This window comes from Pinus tabuliformis, chromosome X (assembly GCF_031772625.1).
Source record: "Pinus tabuliformis cultivar Carrire ecotype Pingquan chromosome X, CPIR1, whole genome shotgun sequence".
In the NCBI taxonomy this organism is placed as follows: Eukaryota; Viridiplantae; Streptophyta; class Pinopsida; order Pinales; family Pinaceae; genus Pinus; species Pinus tabuliformis.
The window spans coordinates 953815705-953838164 of NC_142308.1; the positions used below are offsets into that span (position 1 = coordinate 953815705).

Genomic DNA, 22460 nt, shown 5'->3' on the forward strand with positions numbered 1-22460 from the left:
GCTTCATGTCTTCATCAAAGAATCTTGTGAAGAAATAAGAATTTGAGGATTCACTTGTAGAGGTAGTCATTATCAAATGAACAAAAGAACCTCAAACAAGATTAACAAAGAGCTTATTCAAGCAACCTTTTGCAACAAACCTCTTGTGCTTCAAGGACTGCTTTGACGTCCTTTAGGATAAGAATAATGTCTTCATACCTTCTTCCTTTTTTTCCTCTCTTGGACTTAGCTAACAATGGCTTTCCCTGAACCTTTGCAAACTCAAACAACAGCCAGTTTACAACAATCAAACAATCAATCCTTGACTGTTTAAACACCTTTCAAGTTAAACAAGCGAATAGATTGCTCTGTCAATCAAGCATCCTGATATGATACCACTTGCATCATGATACCATCTGCTTCATGATACCACCTGCTCCATGATAACTTAAGCTCCGATATAACCAGCTCTGATATAACCTTCTTTGAAGGAGGGGTTAATCAACCTATAGCTCTGATATAACCAAATCTGATAAACCAACATTGATATAACTTGGCTCTAATACCACTTGATCTAAAAATGGGGACCTAAAGGCTTCTTGTTTGACTTACAAGAACCTCTCCCACTCCAAAGCTTATATATTCCCAAGATCTATGCTTATGATTAACCATTTACGGAATTAAAGGACTTGAAATAGGTGTATGCTTTTGTTTGCCTTTAACTGTTAAGTGCTTATGTTCATTTGCTTAAACTGATATGAAATGCATATAATAGTAAATAAAGCAGCAAATCAGCAAACACATAAGACAACAATATAATTAGGAGTTCACTCAAACCTCTTGGGCTACGTCTCCGTGAGCTCTAATCAACTCAACTAAGCTCTCTGGGATTATGGTAATCTTTCTTTTACAAGTTGCACACTCAACTCCATTGGTTTACAACTAAACCTATGGGTTTAGAATACCATCTTATCCCTGGTTTTCCATACTCTGCAGACAGACCTAGGCTTCTCTGGACTAGACTCCTTCAATCAGTGCTCTGAGCTATCTTGAGCTCTAGCTTGCACCAACTCCCTTAGAGTTCATTTAACTGTCTCTGGAACTCCTTCTATTGTCTTCAACACACTTCGGACATTAGCAATATCTTGACCATTTCGATCTCTTTTCTTTTCCGAACTTCATTACAGCATGATGGCTCTTAAAAGTCTGCTTTGAGCTCTCTGGATCTGCGATTGTCTGGCTTTGCAACTCTGCTACGCTCAAGCTCTCCGGCTCTGCAACTCTGTTGTGCTCAGCTCCTGAGGAATCACCCCTTTTCCATCGCCCCAACCTTTGGTGGCTTCTCTGGCTTTCTCGAGATTTCTGGCTCTCTGGCCTTGTGGCTCTCGACTCTATCAGCTTTGCAAAGGGGGAGAGAGTACTATGCGATTTTGTCTCTGCCCCCCGCTGTGAGCTCCCTCAAGAGAGAAATCACTTCTCTGCTGCTACATTTTTGTGAGCTCCCTCTGTCAATCGTGCTCTCTGGCTTTTGTGAGGCACCCTTCTGGCTCTGCGACTTCCTATCCATTTCTCTGTGTGTAATTATTCCTTTGTCTCTTCGACTGGCCCTCTGGCTTTCTGGCTCTCTAGCTCTACGACTGACCACCTGGCTCTGTGGCTCTGTGGCTCTCTGCGTATAACACATTCCTGTTACAATGCATCATTGTTACAAAACGCTTGCTTACAGCGTGGCACAAATGATTCAAAAACAGGGACAGTTTACAAAGGAATTGGCAAGCACTTTCCAGGACGAAATCCACGAAATAACGCCTTCCTATTCATAACATAAATACATAGGAAAACTCACGAAAACACATCATGAGCCTTTAACCTGGACTTCAAATAATATGTAGTCGCATTTATAAACCCTTCGGGTCTATCCTTCATCGCTCATCGCGAATCACATTACCTATGGCCAAACGCCAAATACACAGAAATACACTGAAAATCTAAAAATCTGGATTTCAAATTATATTCAATCGCATTTATAAACCCATTCGGGTCGTGCTCTGATCGCAAATCGCAATTGTTGCAGGCATGTGTCAACGACCCTTTATGTGGTTGCGATCGTCGATCACCGATCGCCGATATCGCACATCGCATATCACATTGGCCCAATGGACTGCGTCTCTACTCCTCTGATCGCCCGATCGTCGATATTTCTCATCGACATATCACATTTGTAACGACCCTTTGTATCGGTTGCAATCCTGATCGTCAATCGCTAATCGTCGATCCATCGCAATCGGAAGTCACTCTATCCAAGGTTCTGATATTGTGTAAAGGCGTACCTCCGATGCGATATATTGGAGATCCCTAATCGGGGGTCCTTCGGCCTTTGCTTAAGTCCTCCCTTTGATTCTTCCGATGTGATTTCCTTAAGGAACGCATATAAAGCCTTAAGCCCATTTTCATAAGGATTTGCCTCCTTTTCTAAGGATAATGGGCAATCTTCTTTTTGCGATAACTGCTTCATTCGGAGTCCATTTTTTCCCATTCAAATTGTAGTAGATTCAGATTGAAAAAATCTACGCAGTGAGGCTATTCCCAAGAGCATCCTTTGACTTTCATTTTCCTCTGTGAGGAATATTTTTAGACTTCGAAGTCTATTCTAGATCCATTTTGGATCACTTCTTGTCTTTCTTAAGCTTCTTAATTTGCATTAATAATTTAGGACTATTGTCCTTAAGCTGAGGAATTTTGTCATTTTTGTCAGTGGTGATTTTGTCAACTTCCTTTGCATATTTTGTATTGTTTTTTTACTTTCTTGAAAAATTAATTTTGAGATATATTGTATCTTCTAGTGTTACTGAATATGACTTCAATGTAACATCCTATTATTTTTTTCTTTTGTAAGGAAATGTCAAAAATTTATTTTTCGTATTTAGGATGAAAGGCCCTAGTGATTCCATTCATGGTGAACCCAAAATTATATCACTGTTGTCACAACCTAAAGTTTTAATAGTGAATTGCGAGATAAAAGTATAATCTCCTATACTTCATTGTAGATTGTTTGTCGTATTGTCTATTACTCACCGGATCCATCGTTTCAATTATATTTGATTCATTAATCACTAGCCGGTTAGCATATTCAGTATTAACATAATTATTATCTTGAGAATAATCGATAGAGATTATAATATCACTTCCTGCAAGCAATCATTTGATTTTAAATAGTATACTAACACATTTACTAAAAGTTTTAAGAAATCCTCACTATTGGTCTCCCTTTTTTTCTTTTTCAAAATGCACTGACGGTTTTAAAATTAACCCATTAAATCTTATAATATCTCTTAAATATAACCTTAAATACAATATTTACTCTTTAAAAATATCTCTATATATTTTTTGGATTACTCTTTTTATTTTAATATCCAATATTAAATCTTATAATATCTTTTAAACATAACCTTAAATACATTATTTACTCTTTAAAAATCTCTCCATATATTTTTTTTGGGATTACTCTTTTTATTTTAAGATCCAAAATATATACAAGGTATTTTAATATTTTTCAAATTCACCTTTTATATCTTTTTTTTCCGAATATATCTTGATATTTAGTTGTAGCACATGAATAAATTTGAGAGAATGAACGAATTGATTTTAAACAAATTGTTCTTACACTTAAATTCAATCGTACGAATAAGTACAAAATGTATTATCAACTGCAATATATTCCTAAATTAATTATTTAATTAATTCAGTGATGACGATGCTTGAACAAAAGTTGTGACCCTTGAAAAATATTCGATGATTACTCTCTCCCCGAAGTTACACCCTGATCAGAGCATGTCTATTTGATAAACAATAGAGATTGCATGTAGTTGTGTACAAATGGAATTGAAAAAATGTGGGTCTTCCTGAGCAAATATTTGCACGGAGCTCAAGTCAAGGTTCTCTATGGTGGGACAAAGACTAGCGACATAGAGGGGATCTTGGCAACAATGTGATGGCTTGTGGAGAAATCGAGCAACAGTGGTGGTGAGTACGGTAGTGGCGATGGGGTTGACAAGCATGAAACCAATAAGGCACGAAGGATGGCAGCCGCACAGCGTCTGTATTTGCATCCGACAACCGCTCCAATGCAGGGTGCAATTGCTACGACCACTCTGGCGGCCAAACAAGTTCTTTTTATTTATTTTTATTTTTTATATATATTTTTTCATATATATATATATTTTTTGTATTGGTTTGTTTTGGATTTTTTCTAATAATTACATTTACATTTATGATTGTTTTGGATTTTTTCTAATAATTACATTTACATTTATGATCGAGTTTATATTGAAAGGTTTATTTACAATTTATATATATATATATATATACTCTGTATTGATTTGTTTTGGATTTTTTCTAATAATTACATTTACATTTATGATCGGGTTTATATTGAAATGTTTATTTACATTCTGAGAGATATTTAAATATTGAAATGTACATTCAAGTATCGATCATTCAAGCAGATAAATTTGATCTCCCTCTCCCTCTAAGAACTTGGGAATCTTTGTGAAGAAAATCATTTGGCAATTCACCATGCTATCACTACACTACTTTGATTTTCCTACTACATGTTGTAGTTGAACCAATCTATGCTTTCATTGTGTTACTCTGATCTCACATTGTCGATGCCTTTATGTTGCCTCTGCACTACTACAATCATTGCAATAATGAGTCTCGATCTCATTGCTACTTTTAATACTTTGGGCTCTCGTAGCAAAGGTAATGGTCCAATTGAAGAATCGTATACTCAAAATTGGATTTGATCCATTGATCAAGCCCTCCTCGGCTATGATCTAGATCTCCTCGTTGCTATTTCCTTCGATCCTGCTTGATCTGGCATATTGGAGTGTCATCCTATGGCAAACTCCCTACCTTGGCTCTGATACCATGTGAAATTTCCTCGATTGCAGCGATTGGGTATTATTCTTCTAACCTATGCAATTTATTTGTCTTCTGTAAATTAATTTACGGCAAATAAAAAACAATACACTACTACAAATCTTCACAAATAAAATATGTTGTGGAAAATAAAATATTGGAACTAAAAAAATTACGCGCACACACACAATAAACCTGACGCCAATATTTTTGGACAAATCGTCCCTAGAAAAATCCCAAAGGGAAAACCGGTTCAATAATGAGGGTTTATTATTATTAATCTTCAACGATTTGAGAGTACAATGATCTGATTGCCTGATGATGGAAATACTCCAACAAATATTGATCTTCACTAGTAAAATAAACTCGAAATTCAATATTTCCCTCTACAACTCGATTTGGCATCTCCCATCAAACTCGCACTCTCTCTAGCTACTAACACTCCCTGCCAGAATATCCAATCCTAGCACTGGCACACTGAAACGATGTCTCTCCTACAACTTGCACTGGGTAAAATGGCTACTCGCGCTAGCTAATTCGACCTCCTTCTCTACACATAAATCGACATCCTTCCTACCTCTGAAAACTGGAAACTGCTATGGAAATTTTCTCCGGAAAATTTCCTCCCAAATTTCCGTTGAAACCTCGTTGCTCAATGTCACCCTAGCTTCAACTATGCCCTTGTTGAATCACTACAACTAGGTAAGTGAAACTGCTCGAAGTGTTTGTGTGTCTTCTCCAAAACCTATCGACTTGCTCTTATAATCCTCTATTGGACAACCAACGGCCATGATCACATCTCAATTGATGGCTAAGATCATCTTGACTCCATCAACTCACTTTTCTAGAAGTCTTTAAAGCAAAATTGATTTCCCTCAATTAATCTCATTTAATTAACGAGTTTTTCTAAATTAGAAAAATATTTGATTATTGACTAATTAATCTAATTGGGGTGTTTCTAAAGCTTTTCTTGAAAAACTTTTTCTAGGTTTTGGAGATCTCATGTTTTTTAGCCTCTTAGACACCATAGAAACTAGAACACCTATCCACTACTACCAAAAACGAACTCTTGTGTCACGCTCCAAGTTTCCTCCAATTTGACTTTGCTTACACTCCAAACAAGCTCTTGTGAGTTTGACTTGTTGTCCAAGCAAGAGGATAGGGCACATTCTTTAAGACAGTTCTAGTGCCTTCTAACTTGGGCTCCACACAACCTCTTCTCAATCGCTCTTCTGAATCCATGGAGAAGTGTTCCATGTTGAGGATTCATATCAATGTGACGTCATTTTAGTTGACTAATCCCACCATTCACTTCTCTCTCCCCCAAGCAAGCTCTACTATGGTTTAGGTTGTGCTTCAAGAAAACCCTATTCATAGCTTAGGGAAGTGCACCCTAGCTTGGAGATCATTCTTTCGAGTCTTTTACCTATGCATGGGATACACTCTTTCCTAGAGAGGAGTGCTCCATTTGTGGACCCCATGTTTGTGAGTTGACCAAGTAACGCAAATGGTGACTTGTGTATTAGCCATATTTGGTCTATTTGAGGAAGAGTATGCTATACCTAGAGATAGTTGGGCCTTTAGAAGCTCCATGAATTTCATTCTTTATGGAATGATTCATCATAATAGGGGGTCACTCCACCTAGGGATATCCTTGGCAGGATATCCTTGGCATTAGTTGTAATCTATCACCAAGAGAGGAGGGCACCCACTTCAGAGGAGATCCATGACACACATATTCATTATCTTTTGCTCATATCAATGTCACTTCATGCACTTTGCTTAGGGTTATTTTAGGTAGATATAGAGGAGATCCATAACACACATCTTCATTATCTTTTGCTCATAACCATGTCACTTCATGCACTTTGCTTAGGGTTATTTTGGGTAGATATTGGCAGTTATTTCAGGAAAAGTTCATCTATGAGTGACCTTTTGCTAATTTCCTTTCTTGTCAGATGGATTCACTGATTTAGTGAGTGAGAATAAAAGTTTTACCCCATGATTTTCATGTGAGTTTGTTCCTGAGCATGGTGAGAATCAAGCATTGAAGAAGTGAAAATTCATCTCCATTATTTTTGTTGTGGCATCGATATCTTCAAACTATGTATTGACAACTCTAAAATGAAAGGTAATGCTCTTTATGCCAACGAACTGCTTTTAATTGATGAATTTGATTAATTGACATGTAAATTTCTGAGTTGATTAGCCTAGAGCATTTCACCAGCCCAAACATTTTTCTTATTTAACTCGATACACATTGGATTCAAGACACTATTTAGAACACTCGAACGAACAAATCTATTTTGCTGATTTTTAACTTTTATACTTGCAGATCCACAGCTTTTAGGTGCAAACCTTAAGAGATTTAGTGCAGATTTACACTAACTTTCATATTACTAGGTGGAACTGTACATGTTGTCCTAAACTATTTAGTTACAGAAAGCTGATCTGAGTTCAAGATTCCAGCAAGTGCAGTTCATAGATTAGAAACATCGCAAAGTTTATATGCATATTTTGATACTTCAGATCACTAGAGATTCCCCCAACTTTGAAAAGCACTAGCTCAAAGTGAGGAGGATTTTGTTAGGTGACATTGACTCAATCCCTAAGTGCTCATTCTAACCTTCAAATCTTGAAGGATAACAAGACCATAACAGGTGTGCCTCTAAATGAATTCCTATTGCCTGCAAATTCATCTAAATAAACATATAGAAGGTAAAAGCACATGCATGGAAACAAAGGAACATTCGCAGCATTTCAAAGGATTTCTACTAAAACCACATTTGCACTTTGTACATCACAATATTAATTGACCGCAATACCATGTCAAGAATGACAAAAGAGGCAAAAAATCAGAAGGCATGGAAAGCTTTGTCATGCCGAGATAGCACCAGTGCATATGAAACATCGTGAGAACAACTTACAGAAAAGGAATTCCAACCAGACATCTTCTCTATCACATTAACCAACCAGACTCATAGGCTTCACTTGGAAATAATTGAAAATTCATTTTCCTTCTCTACTACCTTCAGTTTCCAAATTCAAACAAGCTCTCATTGCACGTGCATGTCATCACATATTTATGACACGACATGCATATTTCAATCCAAAATTTATATACAGCAGGATCCTCAAGTCATGGAAACTATTCGACATATTTTCTTGTTTAGACTTCAACAAAAGGATCACAAATATAACCTTCAGACCTCTCTAAACATCCCCATCACCATCCAAACAGTAAAGAAAAGCTCTAGCAACAAAGAGAATAACTCTGTAAGCAAAAAACTCCAGCAATGCTCAGTGTTTGTCAAAATACAAGCAAGACGGTGAATAATAAGCACATGAAAGAAAATTCCCCCATGCTCAGCATAGACTTTGCTGGTGATTAGCCCGGTGGGTTAGCTCAGGTAGTTGAGTGCTGTGAATTACAACCAGGAGATCACAGTGTCAAGTCCCCAGGCTGGCTACCTCTGTGAATATTTTAAGTCTCACTCAATGTTCCCGCTGTGTTAGGCTGCCAAAAACTGGAACCTGCCAGTTTATCCTGGGTGCCATCCTCAGAATCAGGGGAAGTACCCAGTGGGTTCCCCAGGATGTCCATTTCATCAGGTAAAAGAAAAGACTTTGCTGATGATTACAGTATTTGTATTCAGAGAATGGAAAAACTACAGGTTATTCTGAACGAATAATCCATATAAAGATTGTCTTGTCACATACAAGGAAGTTGGCAGAAATTGTGTTTCATTCCATATGCTTCCTAGGAAATTTCAACTGTATTAAATATCTGTAAATGCATAAATAGTTTTTTTTATTTCCAAGATATAATGATGAAATGAAATAATTGCATACTTGTTTGAATGATAAGTCATTTGAATGGTCCCACAGTCTGTAAACTTTTTCCAGAGATAATTACAGTTAACAGTATTCCTCAGATGCTAAATTTCCACAATTCTTTGTTGTACCCTAGCTTTCTCAGCATCAATTATTGAATTAATAAGGTTCACTGTTCTTTCAAGCTGCCCTTGGGCATTCACTGCCACGTAATCAAATTCAATCATACGCTTAACCTCCTCTCTTGCTGTTGAAACACGCAATAGAAGCTTTTCCTTCGTTTCTGTCCTCCTATCCATTAGCCTCTTTACGAGAGCTACCTCACTCTCAGCAACCAAAAATATGAACAAGGCACTGTTACCAAGAATTGCTCGCAACGTGGCTGCTCCTTGTACATCCACCCTAAGAACAATGTCATACCCTTTGGACATGAAATCTCGTATCTGCAAAAGCAAAATTACAAGACACTATAGATTAAAATCCAGATAAATCACCATTAACAAATGCTCCTATATATGTAAGGAGCCTATACGTTCTTATAAACATTACAGATTAGTGCCCTAAATATAATTGACAAGATGTGTTATAACTGAAATATCCACAATTGCTCTGTGCGAGAGAACAGGACTCTCATAACATAAAGTAGATCAACCCAATAAAGGATGTATAGCATTCTCAGTTCAACCATTGATCACTTTTAGTCATTTTTGGACACTAATAATAATCCAATTCCATTCAATTAGACCTCTACAAATCTGTAATAATATCTCCATTCCAACAAAATAATCTAGCTTGCAGATCCTGTGTCCTGATGCTCAACTTTCACTCGAAAAGATTCTTGATGAGTTTTATAATCATTATGCAGAAACGTGAATCTCAGGAGTCAGTTGTTAATGAGTTTTATAATCATTATGCAGAAACAATAGCCTCAGGAGTCAGTTGCAGCATATAGCCATTGAGGCCTGTATTTAAGATTTTCATTTTATCCTTCAAAGTCTATGTGAGTTGAAGGCCTCAACCAACTGTTTCTTTTAGCATATGCTTTTAATATATACTTTACAGTGATCTTTGGATGAGAGGCGGGTATGCAATCATATACTTAAACCACTGATCGGAAGGTTGCTACTAGGCATTTCTTAAAGTCCCACCCTAACTCTCCTAGTTAGTGGAATAGATTGTTAATGTATGGAGGGCCATCTTTATTAAGTAAGGCCCCACAAGATTGTAGAGTATGAAATTAATAAATGTAAGTGGCCTCATTAAAGGACAACGAGTTAGTGGCTGAGGCATCATTAAAGGAGGTCAATGTGGTTATGGTTTCGGTTAATTAGAAATTATATATGGTAGACATAATGCAACCAGTTGTCAAGTGAATATTATTGTATTGGAGGTTGCACCCTCAAAGAGACAAGTGAACACTGCATCAAGTTCCCAATATCAACAAAGGTCAGCTTACTGCTGTTATTTTCCAATTCTAGTTCTGTTTAAACTTTAATTGCTTTCAACAGATATACTTGACTGTCATGCTCTGTTTATTTGTTTTCCGCAGCTATATTCCATCTAATTTTCTCTGAATATTCTGTTTCAGCTTACCATAAACACCACACAATTCTGCACAATAACTACAAGTTTTGTTCCATAGAAACCAAGGTCTATCGCGAACCACAACTCTGGATAATAATTTTTAAGGAGACACATATAGTGACATTTCCTCCACAACATATATTTAGTTTTTTTCACATCCCCTTCTGCTTACCCCGGTCTTCTCTTCTATTCAACAATAAAGTTCTATCTTGGAATCCAAGCAGATATGGAGCAAGACGCTCAATAGTAAATACCAACCTGTAAGATGATGGTTAACATAATTTTATTAATGTCCAACAATAACCAAAAAAGTCAGTCAATGGAACTGGAGAGTACAGCTAGTATGAATACAATGTGGGAGTGCATGTGCATCTCCTAGAAAATGCCAAAAACAATACGAAGAAAGAAACCTACATAATTTTTAAGAAGACATATATAGTGACATTTCCTCCACAACATATGTTTACTTTTTTCGCATCCCCTTCTGCTTACCCCGGTCTTCTCTTCTATTCAACAATAAAGTTCTATCTTGGAATCCAAGCAGATATGGAGAAAGAGGCTCAATAGTAAATACCAACCTTTAAGATGATGGTTAAGATAATTTTATTGATGTCCAACAATAACCAAAAAAGTCAGTCAATGGAAATGGAGAGTACGCTAGTGTGAATACAATGTGGGAGTGCATGTGCATCTCCTAGAAAATGCCAAAAATAATACGAAGAAAGAAACCTACATATCATCAGAACATATGCATAAGACCATGACAACAATACAGTGATACATAACACTAAGTGAGTTTGTCCAACACTGGAAAGTTGGGCAACCCAACCCAAGAACCTGTCCAGAAAGAGAGAGTGAAAGGGAGAGATCAGACAATGAGATCGATGATATCACAGTCTCCTGAGTCTGATTGCCAAGGGTGTGAGGGGAAAACTGGGCACTGGTTAAGATTAAAGTTTGTTTCGAGACTAGGAACAAAGATGAATATTGTGGCATTGTTCTTGGAATCAGGGATAATATTAGTGAGTTCCATTATTTTGGAGACTTGTGCCTAACTATCCACATGAGAGGAAAAGTAAGGCCTAAGAGTATAAATTACAAATAATTTATGCACATTTCAAGCTATTGAACTCCAGCTCTATTGCATTCACACAAAGTGTCAAGAAGTTCAACTCCAAGGCGGATGAGTTAGCAAAGCATGCAATAAATCTTGATCCAGAAGAGATTAAGATAAGGTGAATCTAATGAGGGAAGCCGCTGCACTTCAAGCATAATCACATCACACAGTAGGTGTGAGATGAAGTCCATGCAAGATTTTCATATAATCATGAAGTCCAGATAGGCAATTGGCAAAAACACCCAGGATTGTGGCTAACTCGTATGAATTTAACAGAAACCTTGTCACTTTGATCACTTGTTCAACTTCTTTATCTCTTATAATTTGAAATTGTTCAGTGATGGCTCCAAAGAAGAGGAAATCACAAGTCGTGAAGCTGGCTGACAAAGCAGTATACTTGAGAAAGAAGGGCAGCTCACAGAAAAAGGTAGCTTCCTTTGGCAGTTAACAGGAATATGAATATAAGGAGCAACATAGGCACCTTATACAAATTGAAAAGTTCAAAATGAAGCTCAGAGAATATAATAGAACAGAATCAAAAATTGAGATTTTGGAGAATAAGCTAGAAAATACTCAGGAAAGTGAAGGAAAAATGGGGTGATTGAAAATCATGTAGCTCATACAGAAACCTAAAGTTAGACAACGTGCCAGGACCACAATGGGAGTTCAGATGACACTTCTTTTGGCTTGGACAGAGGAAAAATTGGACAGTGATGATGCAAATGAGTGATGAGAAAAGTGAATTTCCCTGAAGAAAGACCATCCATACGTAGCTACACCAGTCCACCCAAGAAGTTGTACTGGAATACACAAATCTCAATTTTGGCTTTCAAGTTCAAATTTCAGATAAGATGGCACATCCAGGAAAGCTGGACAACTTTGTAAAACAAGGATTAGGTGTTTGCAGTCTTGCATCAGAAGCAAGCTAGAGGATGTGATAGAAATCAACCTTGGATCAAAAGCAAGTTTGAAGATCATTAAGCTTGGAAAAGGTTGCTCTCATAATGAGAGGACAGAAATTGAAACCTCATCCACGAGTATAAGGATGTCCTTGCTTGGACATATGATGGTCTGAAAACATAAAGGAGACATCATTCAACATACCATTCCATTAAAGGAAGGAGCAAAGCCCTTTAGGCAGAAGTAGTGGCATATGAATCTAAAGTTGGCACCTATAGATCAAGAAGAGTTATAGAGGATGCTCAAGGCCAAAATCATTAGCTCCCACAAGGCATTCAACTTGGGTGGCCAATTTGGTTCCTGTAAGAGAGAAAAATTGATGGTAAGATTCAAATATGTGTCAGCTTCATGAATCAAAATCAGTTGTTAAAAGATGATTATCCTCTACCCAACATGGAGCATTTGCTACAGAAGCTAATAGGGTTGGAAATAATGTCATTGTTGGATGTATTTTCATGTTACAATCAAGTAAAAGTTGTTAAAATCTTAAAGTTATATGCAGAAATTTAAAAAAATATTTGCAGAAACTTGAAAGTTCTAGGCAGAAAACTAAATGTACTTGCAAAAAATTGAATGTACTTTGCAGAAAACTAAATGTACTTTGAAGAATGTTGAATGTACTTTGCAGAAAATTGAATGTACTTTGCAGAAAATTGAATGTTCTATGTTGTTACAATTATTTAGCACGCAGATTTCTTCTTCACAACTTTTCAGATCAGCAATTGTAGATAGAACATAAACTTAAGGATCATATGAAAACAGCCAAGCACAAATATGAGACACTGAGAGTTAGATCCAATGACCAAGGCAAACCCCATAAGGGGAAACCCAAATTATTTTTCTTCTATTAGATTTCTTCAATTGTTCAGCGAAGTACAGAGAGAGAGAGAGAATGAAAATGAATAAAGTCACCAATGTCTGATCAACTTGCGGTTGAAGTGCTCTTGCCCTTTGCTTGAAGATCTCCTCCTTCTCTTGATCAGATCTTGTCCTTTACACTTGCTCCAGTTCTTCCCTTGCTCTTACTCTTCACTTGCTCCCATACGTCTCTTGCACACACTCAACACTAGCTCTCATTTTTCACAATGAACATGCTACATCAACTCTCACTTGCTCTTGCTTAAATAGATGTGAAAGGAGAGGAGTTACAAAATGAATTCATGCCTTGAGTCAATAATAGGAGAATCGAATTCCATGAAGGAGGAGTTACTTGAGGAGAAATGTAACTCATCCCAAGAATAAAGAGAGAGGTACACATATTTTGAGGAGTTACAATTCAAATTAAGGGGAGAGAGAGTTGCACTTAAGACATGAGAGAATATTTGGTGAGAGTTAAAAATCGAATTGAATGAGGGAGTTACAAGTGCATTTAATGAGGAGGAGTTACACTTTTGCCATACATTGAATTAGTGAGGGAGAGTTACATTCTCTTAAGTGTGGAGTTACTATTTTATTCCAAGAGAGAGATTCAATTTGCCAAGTAAGAGATTCTCAATTTAATTTACTTATTTCATGAGAGAATCCGTTTTAATAATCCATTAAAGGTGAATGATTTTAAACTATTTTATAAATAATAGTATCATAATAATAATAATATTAGTAAGGATAAAAATATTAATTCTTGACTTGTATAATCATGATTGATTTGATTTTAAAATGGATTCCATATGTCGAGATCATCATTGATCATTTAGACATGACTTTCCATTTTTAGAAAGTCACTTCCAAATTGAGATATGACTTACTATTTTTGGAAATTCATATTAGAATTGTTAGAAATGAAATTTTATTATAGCTGGTTCAAACAAAACTGAAATATATGATTTCTTCTAGGAGAAATTCATCCATGAGCTGTCAAACTTTAACACTCCCTCTTAGCTAGGGAGGAATTTCTTTTTGCAACAAAATCTTTGCTTCCTCTCATCTCTTTCATTCATCTAAGTTCAACTCTTCTCTATAACATCTATAAAAATGAAATCGCAATCTAAAGAAGAATTATCCACTTGACACAAATTTGGAAAAGAAATGATCATCACATGTCACATAGACAAGGATTGCACTCAACAAATTTTCATCTCAAAAAATATAGGTGATAAAACACAGGCATCACATAGACAAGACTCAAACAAGTCACATAGACAAGAACCAAACACAACCAAGTGTCAAGTGGTGGAACACCTACATCCTAGCCAAGCCACACAGACAAGTCTCACTACACCTATTGACCAGATAGGTGGCTCTTCCCATGTCCTAGACTATGGGTTGGATGCATATCAAGGCCTACTCTTGTGGCACACACTACACAAGAGGTCCCTCATCCTCTGGATCTTTCCGACATCATTCCTTAATCATGTGAGCTCTGACAAGGGGTAAAGGCAGCTCAGTGTTCTCAATCAGCTATGACCACTTCCCGAAAGGGTCATGTCCATAAGTCCAAGTTGCTCTCTAAAAACCAAGAACTTTCCTTTCGGTAAAGGCTTGGTAAGAATGTCAGTTATATGATCATCAGTGGAGATGTGATGGAGCCTCACTACTCCTCTCTGCACCATATCCCGGATATAGTGATACTTGATCTCAATATGCTTAGACTTGTCATGAAACACAGGATTTTCTGCAAGACGAATCTCGCTCTTATTGTCACAATATATAACTGTTGTGTTTGGAACTTGCTCAAATAGTTCCCCGGAAAGCTTTCTTAGCCAAACTACCTCACAGCTAGCCATGTTAATAGCAATGTACTCAGCTTCAATTGTACTCAAGGAAACAGACTTTTACTTTCTATTCATCCAAGTGATCATTGCAGATCCCAAGCTAAAGCAGCATCCAGAAGTGCTCTTTCTATCAGCAGAGTTACCAGCCCAATCAACATCAATATATCCATGAAATCTTATATTTTTAGCAATATATTTCAATCCTAGATTTATAGTTCCATGCAAGTATCTGAGTACATGTTTTATAGCAATCCAGTGGGCATGAAAGAGATCAATCATATGTTGATTTAAAGTGTTTACAGTAAAGCATATATCAAGCCTAGTGTTTACCAAAAATATCAAAACACCAATGACCTGTCTATACTCTGTGGAATTTGCTAGACTAGGTCCTACAACTTTGCCACATAATTTCTTAAAGTTCATTTCCATAGGACTATGCGTGGACTTACATTCTACCATAGCAAGTCTTTCAAGAAGTTTAACAACATATTTTCCTTGAGAAAAATAAATTTCACCAGGTCTTTGCTAGACCTATAGACCCAGAAAGTAATGCATCAAACCAAGGTCTTTTCATTTCAAATTCAGAAGCTAACTCCCTCTTACACAGGAGGATAAGAGGTTCTCCCCCTGTCAAGAATAAATCATCAACATACAATACCAAAATCAAACATATACCATGGATTGTCTTGAAGTAGAAATTCGAGTCTACACTGCTTCTTGTGAAACCAAGCTTTAACGGGTAGCTACCAATGCGAGCATACCAAGCTCTTGGACCTTGCGTCAGCCCATATAAGGCTTTCTTCAGTTTGCATACATGAGTTTCTCTGTCATGCTCTTCAAAGCCTTGTGGTTGTTCCACAAATACCTCTTCCTTGAGGAAGCCATGCAAGAAAGCAATTTTCACATCCATTTGGTGAAGAGTCCATCCCTGGCTAGCAGCTAAGGCAACAATAGATCGAATAGTAGTATATCGAGCTACAGGTGCAAAAATCTCATCATAATCTATTCCCTCTTTCTGAGAGAAACCTCTAGCTACAAATCTAGCCTTATATTTTTCAATACTACCATTTGCACCATGTTTAATCTTAAACAACCATTTGGAAGTGACAACAGATTTACCTTGAGGTCTAGGAACCACTTCCCAGACATCATTCTGGATTATGGATTTATATTCTTCAATCATATCATTTTTCCAAACTTGTTCTTTTGCAACTTCTTCAAAGGTGCATGGTTCTTCCTGAATGATGTTGCTCATGGAAGCAACATACCCTTGAAACCGACTTGGCTTCTTACTTTCTCTGAACATTCCTCTTGGGGCAGCATGTTGTTCAGCATCTTGCAAGGTATCTCGCAGCCATAGTGGTCTCTTTCTGGTAGGAGGATCATGTGGTGGAGGATCTAGAGGATCCATGGAACCCATTGGATTATCAACAAGCTCATTCTTAGATTTTGGTTCTGAATCAGATGCAGCCTCTTTTTTATTAACAGCTTGTCTTTCAGTAATGGCAGGAGGAGGAAAGTCTCTTGCTTTTCTAAGAGTTGCATCTTCATCAAATGTTACGTCTCTGCTAACTCTATAGTTCTTTGACTAGGTACATAAATTCTATAAGATTTTGAATTATCACAATAACCAAAAAACGTACCTTTCTTACATGAAGCTTCCGGCTTGTTCCTTTTCTCTTTTGGCACATGGAAGTATACAGGACAACCAAAGATTCTCAAATGACTCACCTCGGGCCTTTTACCAGTGAAGACTTCTTCAGCAGTCTTATTGTTTAAGGCATGATGAGGAGTTATGTTTTGCACATAAATAGTCACAATAACCAAAAAAGTACCTTTCTTACATGAAGCTTTCGGCTTGTTCCTTTTCTCTTTTGGCACATGGAAGTATACAGGACAACCAAAGATTCTCAAATGACTCACCTCAGGCCTTTTACCAGTGAAGACTTCTTCAGCAGTCTTACTGTTTAAGGCATGATGAGGAGTTATGTTTTGCACATAAATAGCAATATTTGCAGCTTCTCACCACAAAAACTTTGGTATCTTTTGATCATGCAGCATGGCTCTGAACACTTCCATAATGGTTATATTTTTCCTCTCAGCAACACCATTTTGTTGTGGATCGTATGGCACAGTGGTTTCTTTCTTTATTCCGACGTCTTTGCAAAGATCATTAAAATCATTGGAGATGAACTCCCCCCATTATCATATGTAAAATCTTTGATCAGCGTTCTAGTTTGATTTTCAATCAGAGCCTTGAAATCTCTAAACATGTCAAATGCTTCCCCTTTCTTTTTCAAAAAGAATATCCATGTCTTGCGAAAAAAAATCATCAACAAAATCATGACATACAAGTAGCCACCAAGAGAAGTAATAGGTATAGATCCACATAAATCAAAATGTATGAGCTAAAGTGACTGACTAGTTTTTGTTTTGCTTGAAGGGAATGGTCCCTTTATATGTTTTCCATTTGCGCATCTTAGGCAAACTCCATGATCCATTCTAATCTCAGGCATTCCAGAAACCATCTTCCTTACATGAGGTAAGGCTTTGTAGTGTAGGTGAGGAAATCTTTTCTGCCATAGCTCACACTAAAGATCTATTAAATTATGGTATGTTCTATGCTTAGAGCAATTTACTTCAATTTCTTCTTATTAGCTCGATGTCAATTCTCAATATAGCAATCACATTAACATATAAGTAAAATGCTAATAGAACATAAATAAATCGACAGAAGACAAGCCAAGACAAGAGACACAAGATGTGGCGGCTAGCTAGGGACAAACCCCAATGTGGGGAAACCCTTTGATCAATTCTTCTATATTCTTCAATAATTCAGCAGAGAGAGAGAGAGAGAGAGATAGTACAATATCACAAATATATGATTTTATATCAGCAGCAATATAACATCAACCAGCAAAGCCAAAGCTAGTCAAATAGTGCCAATTTGACCTCAAGTCAACCTTGAAGAACTTGGTCTTCAACAGAAACGATAGACGGCTCAAAACAGCCCTCAGTCAAATAGTCAAACAGTAGTCAACATACAACAGCCTGCGGTCAGCCCTAAACAATCAATGTTGGTCAATGTTGGTCAACATGGCATCCAAAACAAAAAAGCACTGATCAAATTTGGTCAACGCTTGGGTCAACGCACTCCTCAGCAATTCAGTCAACAATCAGCAGCCCTGAAAGTCAACGCAACCCTAAAACAAAAATTCGTCCTCCTTGCACGTGTGAGAGATTAGCCGCTCCTATGCTTGCCCAATAAGATTAGGAGAGAGAAGATGAGGAGATAAGTAATGGTGAAATGAGGCACAATGTCTCCTTCCTTTATATGCAACGTTGACATTTCGCTGGGGGTGTGCCACACACTTTATCTTGCTGGCCAACCTTGACAGATTGTCAAGAAATACAAATACATTCATATCTCCATGAATACATGTCGGAATCAGATGATCGTTAGATCAATCCTACACCTCTCGACGAGAGGAATCCAAGAAAAATATCAGTTGCCATAAATAAGATGACTCACATGGAGTTTGGCCCTAGTTGCCAATTTTAACACTCCCTCTCAACTAGGGAGAACTCCATCTACTAATCCATCTCTCTGTCGGTACTATCTCTGCCATCAAATGCACTGCCCTACACTGCTCCACTCTACTCTACTCTGCTCTACTCTACTCTGTTGAACTATTAAGAAGAAGAAATGATCGAAGATGTATCATACCATCCTCTACTGACCCAAAGTCAGTGCCAGATAAAAGAGAGTGCTCAATAGCGCTCTTACTAACCCGAACATAAATAAATCGACAGAAGACAAGCCAAGACAAGAGACACAAGATGTGGCAGCTAGCCAGGGACAAACCCCAATGCAGGGAAACCCTTTGATCAATTCTTCTATATTCTTCAATAATTTAGCAGAGAGAGAGAGAGATAGTACAATATCACAAATATGTGATTTTATATCAGCAACAATATAAAATCAACCAGCAAAGTCAAAGCTAGTCAAACAGCGCCAATTTGACCTCAAGTCAACCTTGAAGAACTCGGTCTTCAACAGCAACGATAGACAGCTCAAAACAGCCCTCGGTCAAATAGCAGTCAACGTACAACAGCCTACTGTCAGCCCTAAACAATCAATGCTGGTCAACGTTTGGTCAATGTTGGTCAATGTGGCACCCAAAACAGAAAAGCGCAGATCAAATTTGGTCAACGCTTGGTCAACGTACTCCTCAGCAATTCAGTCAACAGTCAGCAGCCCTGCACCTTGGTCAATGCAGCTCTGAAAGTCAACGCAACCCTAAAACAAAAATTCGTCCTCCTTGCACGTGTGAGAGATCAGCTGCTCCTATGCTTGCCCAATAAGATTAGGAGAGAGAAGATGAGGAGATAAGTGATGGTGAAATGAGGCACAATGTCTCCTTCCTTTATATGCAACGTTGACATTTAGCTGGGGGTGTGCCACACACTTTATCTTGTTGGCCAACCTTGACAACTTGTCAAGAAATACAAATACATTCATATCTCCATGAATCCATGTCGGAATCGGATGATCATTAGATCAATCCTACACCTCTCGACGAGAGGAATCCAAGAAAAATAGTAGTTGCCATAAATAAGATGACCCACATGGAATTTGGTCCTAGTTGCCAATTTTAACACTCCCTCTCAACTAGGGAGAACTCCATCTACTAATCCATCTGTCGGTACTATCTCTGCCATCAAATGCACTACCCTGCATTGCTCGACTCTACTCTACTCTGCTCTGTTGAACTATGAAGAAGAAGAAATGATCGAGGATGTATCATACCATCCTCTACTGACCCGAAGTCAGTCCCAGATAAAAGAGAGTGCTCAATAGCGCTCTTACTAACCCGAACATAAATAAATCGACAGAAGACAAGCCAAGACAAGAGACACAAGATGTGGCGGCTAGCCAGGGACAAACCCCGATGCAGGGAAACTCTTTGATCAATTCTTCTATATTCTTCAATAATTCAGTAGAGAGAGAGAGATAGTACAATATCACAAATCTGTGATTTTATATCAACAGCAATATAACATCAACCAATAAAGTCAAAGCTGGTCAAACATCTCCAATTTGACCTCAAGTCAACCTTGAAGAACTCGGTCTTCAACAGCAATAATAGACAGCGCAAAACAGCCCTCGGTCAAACAGTAAAATAGCAGTCAACGTACAGCAGCCTACTATCAGCCCTAAACAATCAACGCTGGTCAACGTTTGGTCAATGTTGGTCAACGTGGCACCCAAAACAGAAAAGCACAGATTAAATTTGGTCAACGCTTGGGTCAATGCACTCCTCAGCAATTCAATCAACGGTCAGCAACCCTGCACCTTCGTCAATGCAACCCTGAAAGTCAACGCAACCCAGAAAAGTCAACACAGCCCTAAAACAGAAATTCGTCCTCCTTGCATGTGTGAGAGATTCGCTGCTCCTACGCTTGCCCAATAAGATTAGGAGAGAGAAGATGAGGAGATGAGTGATGGTGAAATGAGGCACAATGTCTCCTTCCTTTATATGCAACGTTGAGGTTTAGCTAGGGATGTGCCACACACTTTATCTTGCTGGCCAACCTTGACAGATTGTCAAGAAATACAAATACATTCATATCTCCATGAATACATGTCGGAATCAGATGATTGTTAAATCAATCCTACACCTCTCGACGAGAGGAATCCAAAAAAAATATCAATTGCCATAAATAAGATGACCCACATGGAGTTTGGCCCTAATTGTCAATTTTAACAAGATCGGTATCATGGACCATTGCATAAATGGATTTACCATTGACTTTGTAAAGCCCTTCACATCTTGATCCAAGAGTGAAGGCTTCTCTCATACTTGAGTCCAAAGGACAGGTTAGAACCTTTCCATTAATAAAAGAAACTTTCATTCCTTTATCTTCTAGAGCATATATGGATACAAGATTCTTTTCAAACCTGGTACACACAAAACTTCTTGCAGAAAAATAGATTGGCCATCATCTAACTGAAATGAAATTGAACCATAACCTTTAACTTGCTGACTATAATTATCTCCAAGGATAACATTTAAAAAATTCTCCCTCAACTCGATTAGAGAGTGCTTCTTTGTAACTAGTAAAATGTTTGGAAGCACCAGTATCAACTAACTAGCTATCAAATGAATCTGCAGAAGAAGAACCGGAAAGAGCAGAAACAAGAAAATATTATGATTGAGTTTTTGTTGCATTATGTTGGGAAATCCTAGGAATTGACAGTTAAATGATTTCCCTTATTATGACATTAACTTGTGATGTTTTCATTATTAGTATTAGGTCTCTTAATTATCTTTTCTTATCATCAAGATTAATGTCAAGCAACAAATATAAGAGAACACAAGATATAGGCATGCTGCCAAGGCAAAACACCCCTCGAGGGGAAACCCAGTCACAAATTCTTCCTTTAGTAGATTCAAGATGAGACGACCAAGACCTTTACATCTTAGACTCGAGACTACCTCCATCCATCAAGTCAACCTCACCTCCATGCTTGCATCGAATCCTTATCACTGTGTTTGCATCAAGACTTCATCACTGAACTTCTTTGTTGTGACAATCCCGAGTTTTTCTTCACTGTAACAATATAGAATTTCCTCACTGTGATATATACGAATTCTGTGGTCACTGTAATACGAGTTCATTTGTACTCTGCATGCCTGTGATACCTTCTTACAGCAACAGCACCAAAAATACTCTTCTGAGATGGCACCAAAATACATTTACCAAAACTGTGATAGCAACGAAGTTGGTTTTCTGTGATAGCAGTGAAATTTATCTAGCAATCAATCTAAGCTCCTTTCACTGTAATAACACCAAAACAGTCTAAGCTTCTTCACTGTGATTGCACCGAAATTACTTCTATGTGATCACCGAAATTTATCTCTGAAATTGTGAGCTCTGAGTTGGTGTAATGCGGAGCCCCCCCTTTGTTGCATCGATTGCGTAGCGAGGGAACTCACAAGGGGTTTGAGGGGTGCAGATAACCCCACTCTATGGGGCCCGGGGCAGCACCCCGAAAAATTTTGTTTTTGGACCCTATATTAGGTTGGGTGGACCAACCTATGGTTTTGTGCATAATTTTTCACACATGGTTTTGAACACGATGGTTTTCGGTCCATGGTTTTGGACGCGATGGTTTTCGGTCCATGGTTTTGGACGCGATGGTTTTCGGTCCATGGTATTGGATGCTTCGGCATGTATAAATATGTATTGTAACATTGAAAGAAACATAATGAAAAATCAAGCTGGTAGTCTCGGTTTTGGGATCCAGGGGAAAATCTCTGTGTATATGTGTTTTATGTGTTATGTCCTCG

The 22460-nt window shown here is 37.7% G+C and overlaps 1 protein-coding gene across 1 annotated transcript in view; it reads right to left on the reverse strand.

Moving 5' to 3' along the window:
- Nucleotides 1-8693: 8693 nt before the first annotated feature.
- LOC149142853 (P-loop containing nucleoside triphosphate hydrolases superfamily protein) overlaps nucleotides 8694-22460 on the reverse strand; it is a 168188-nt gene continuing 154421 nt past the window's right edge. The window contains exon 7 of the mRNA XM_089451606.1: nucleotides 8694-9176. Within this exon, the coding sequence (XP_089307732.1) occupies nucleotides 8838-9176 (339 nt within the window). The 3' untranslated portion in view covers nucleotides 8694-8837. The remainder of the gene's footprint in view (nucleotides 9177-22460) is intronic.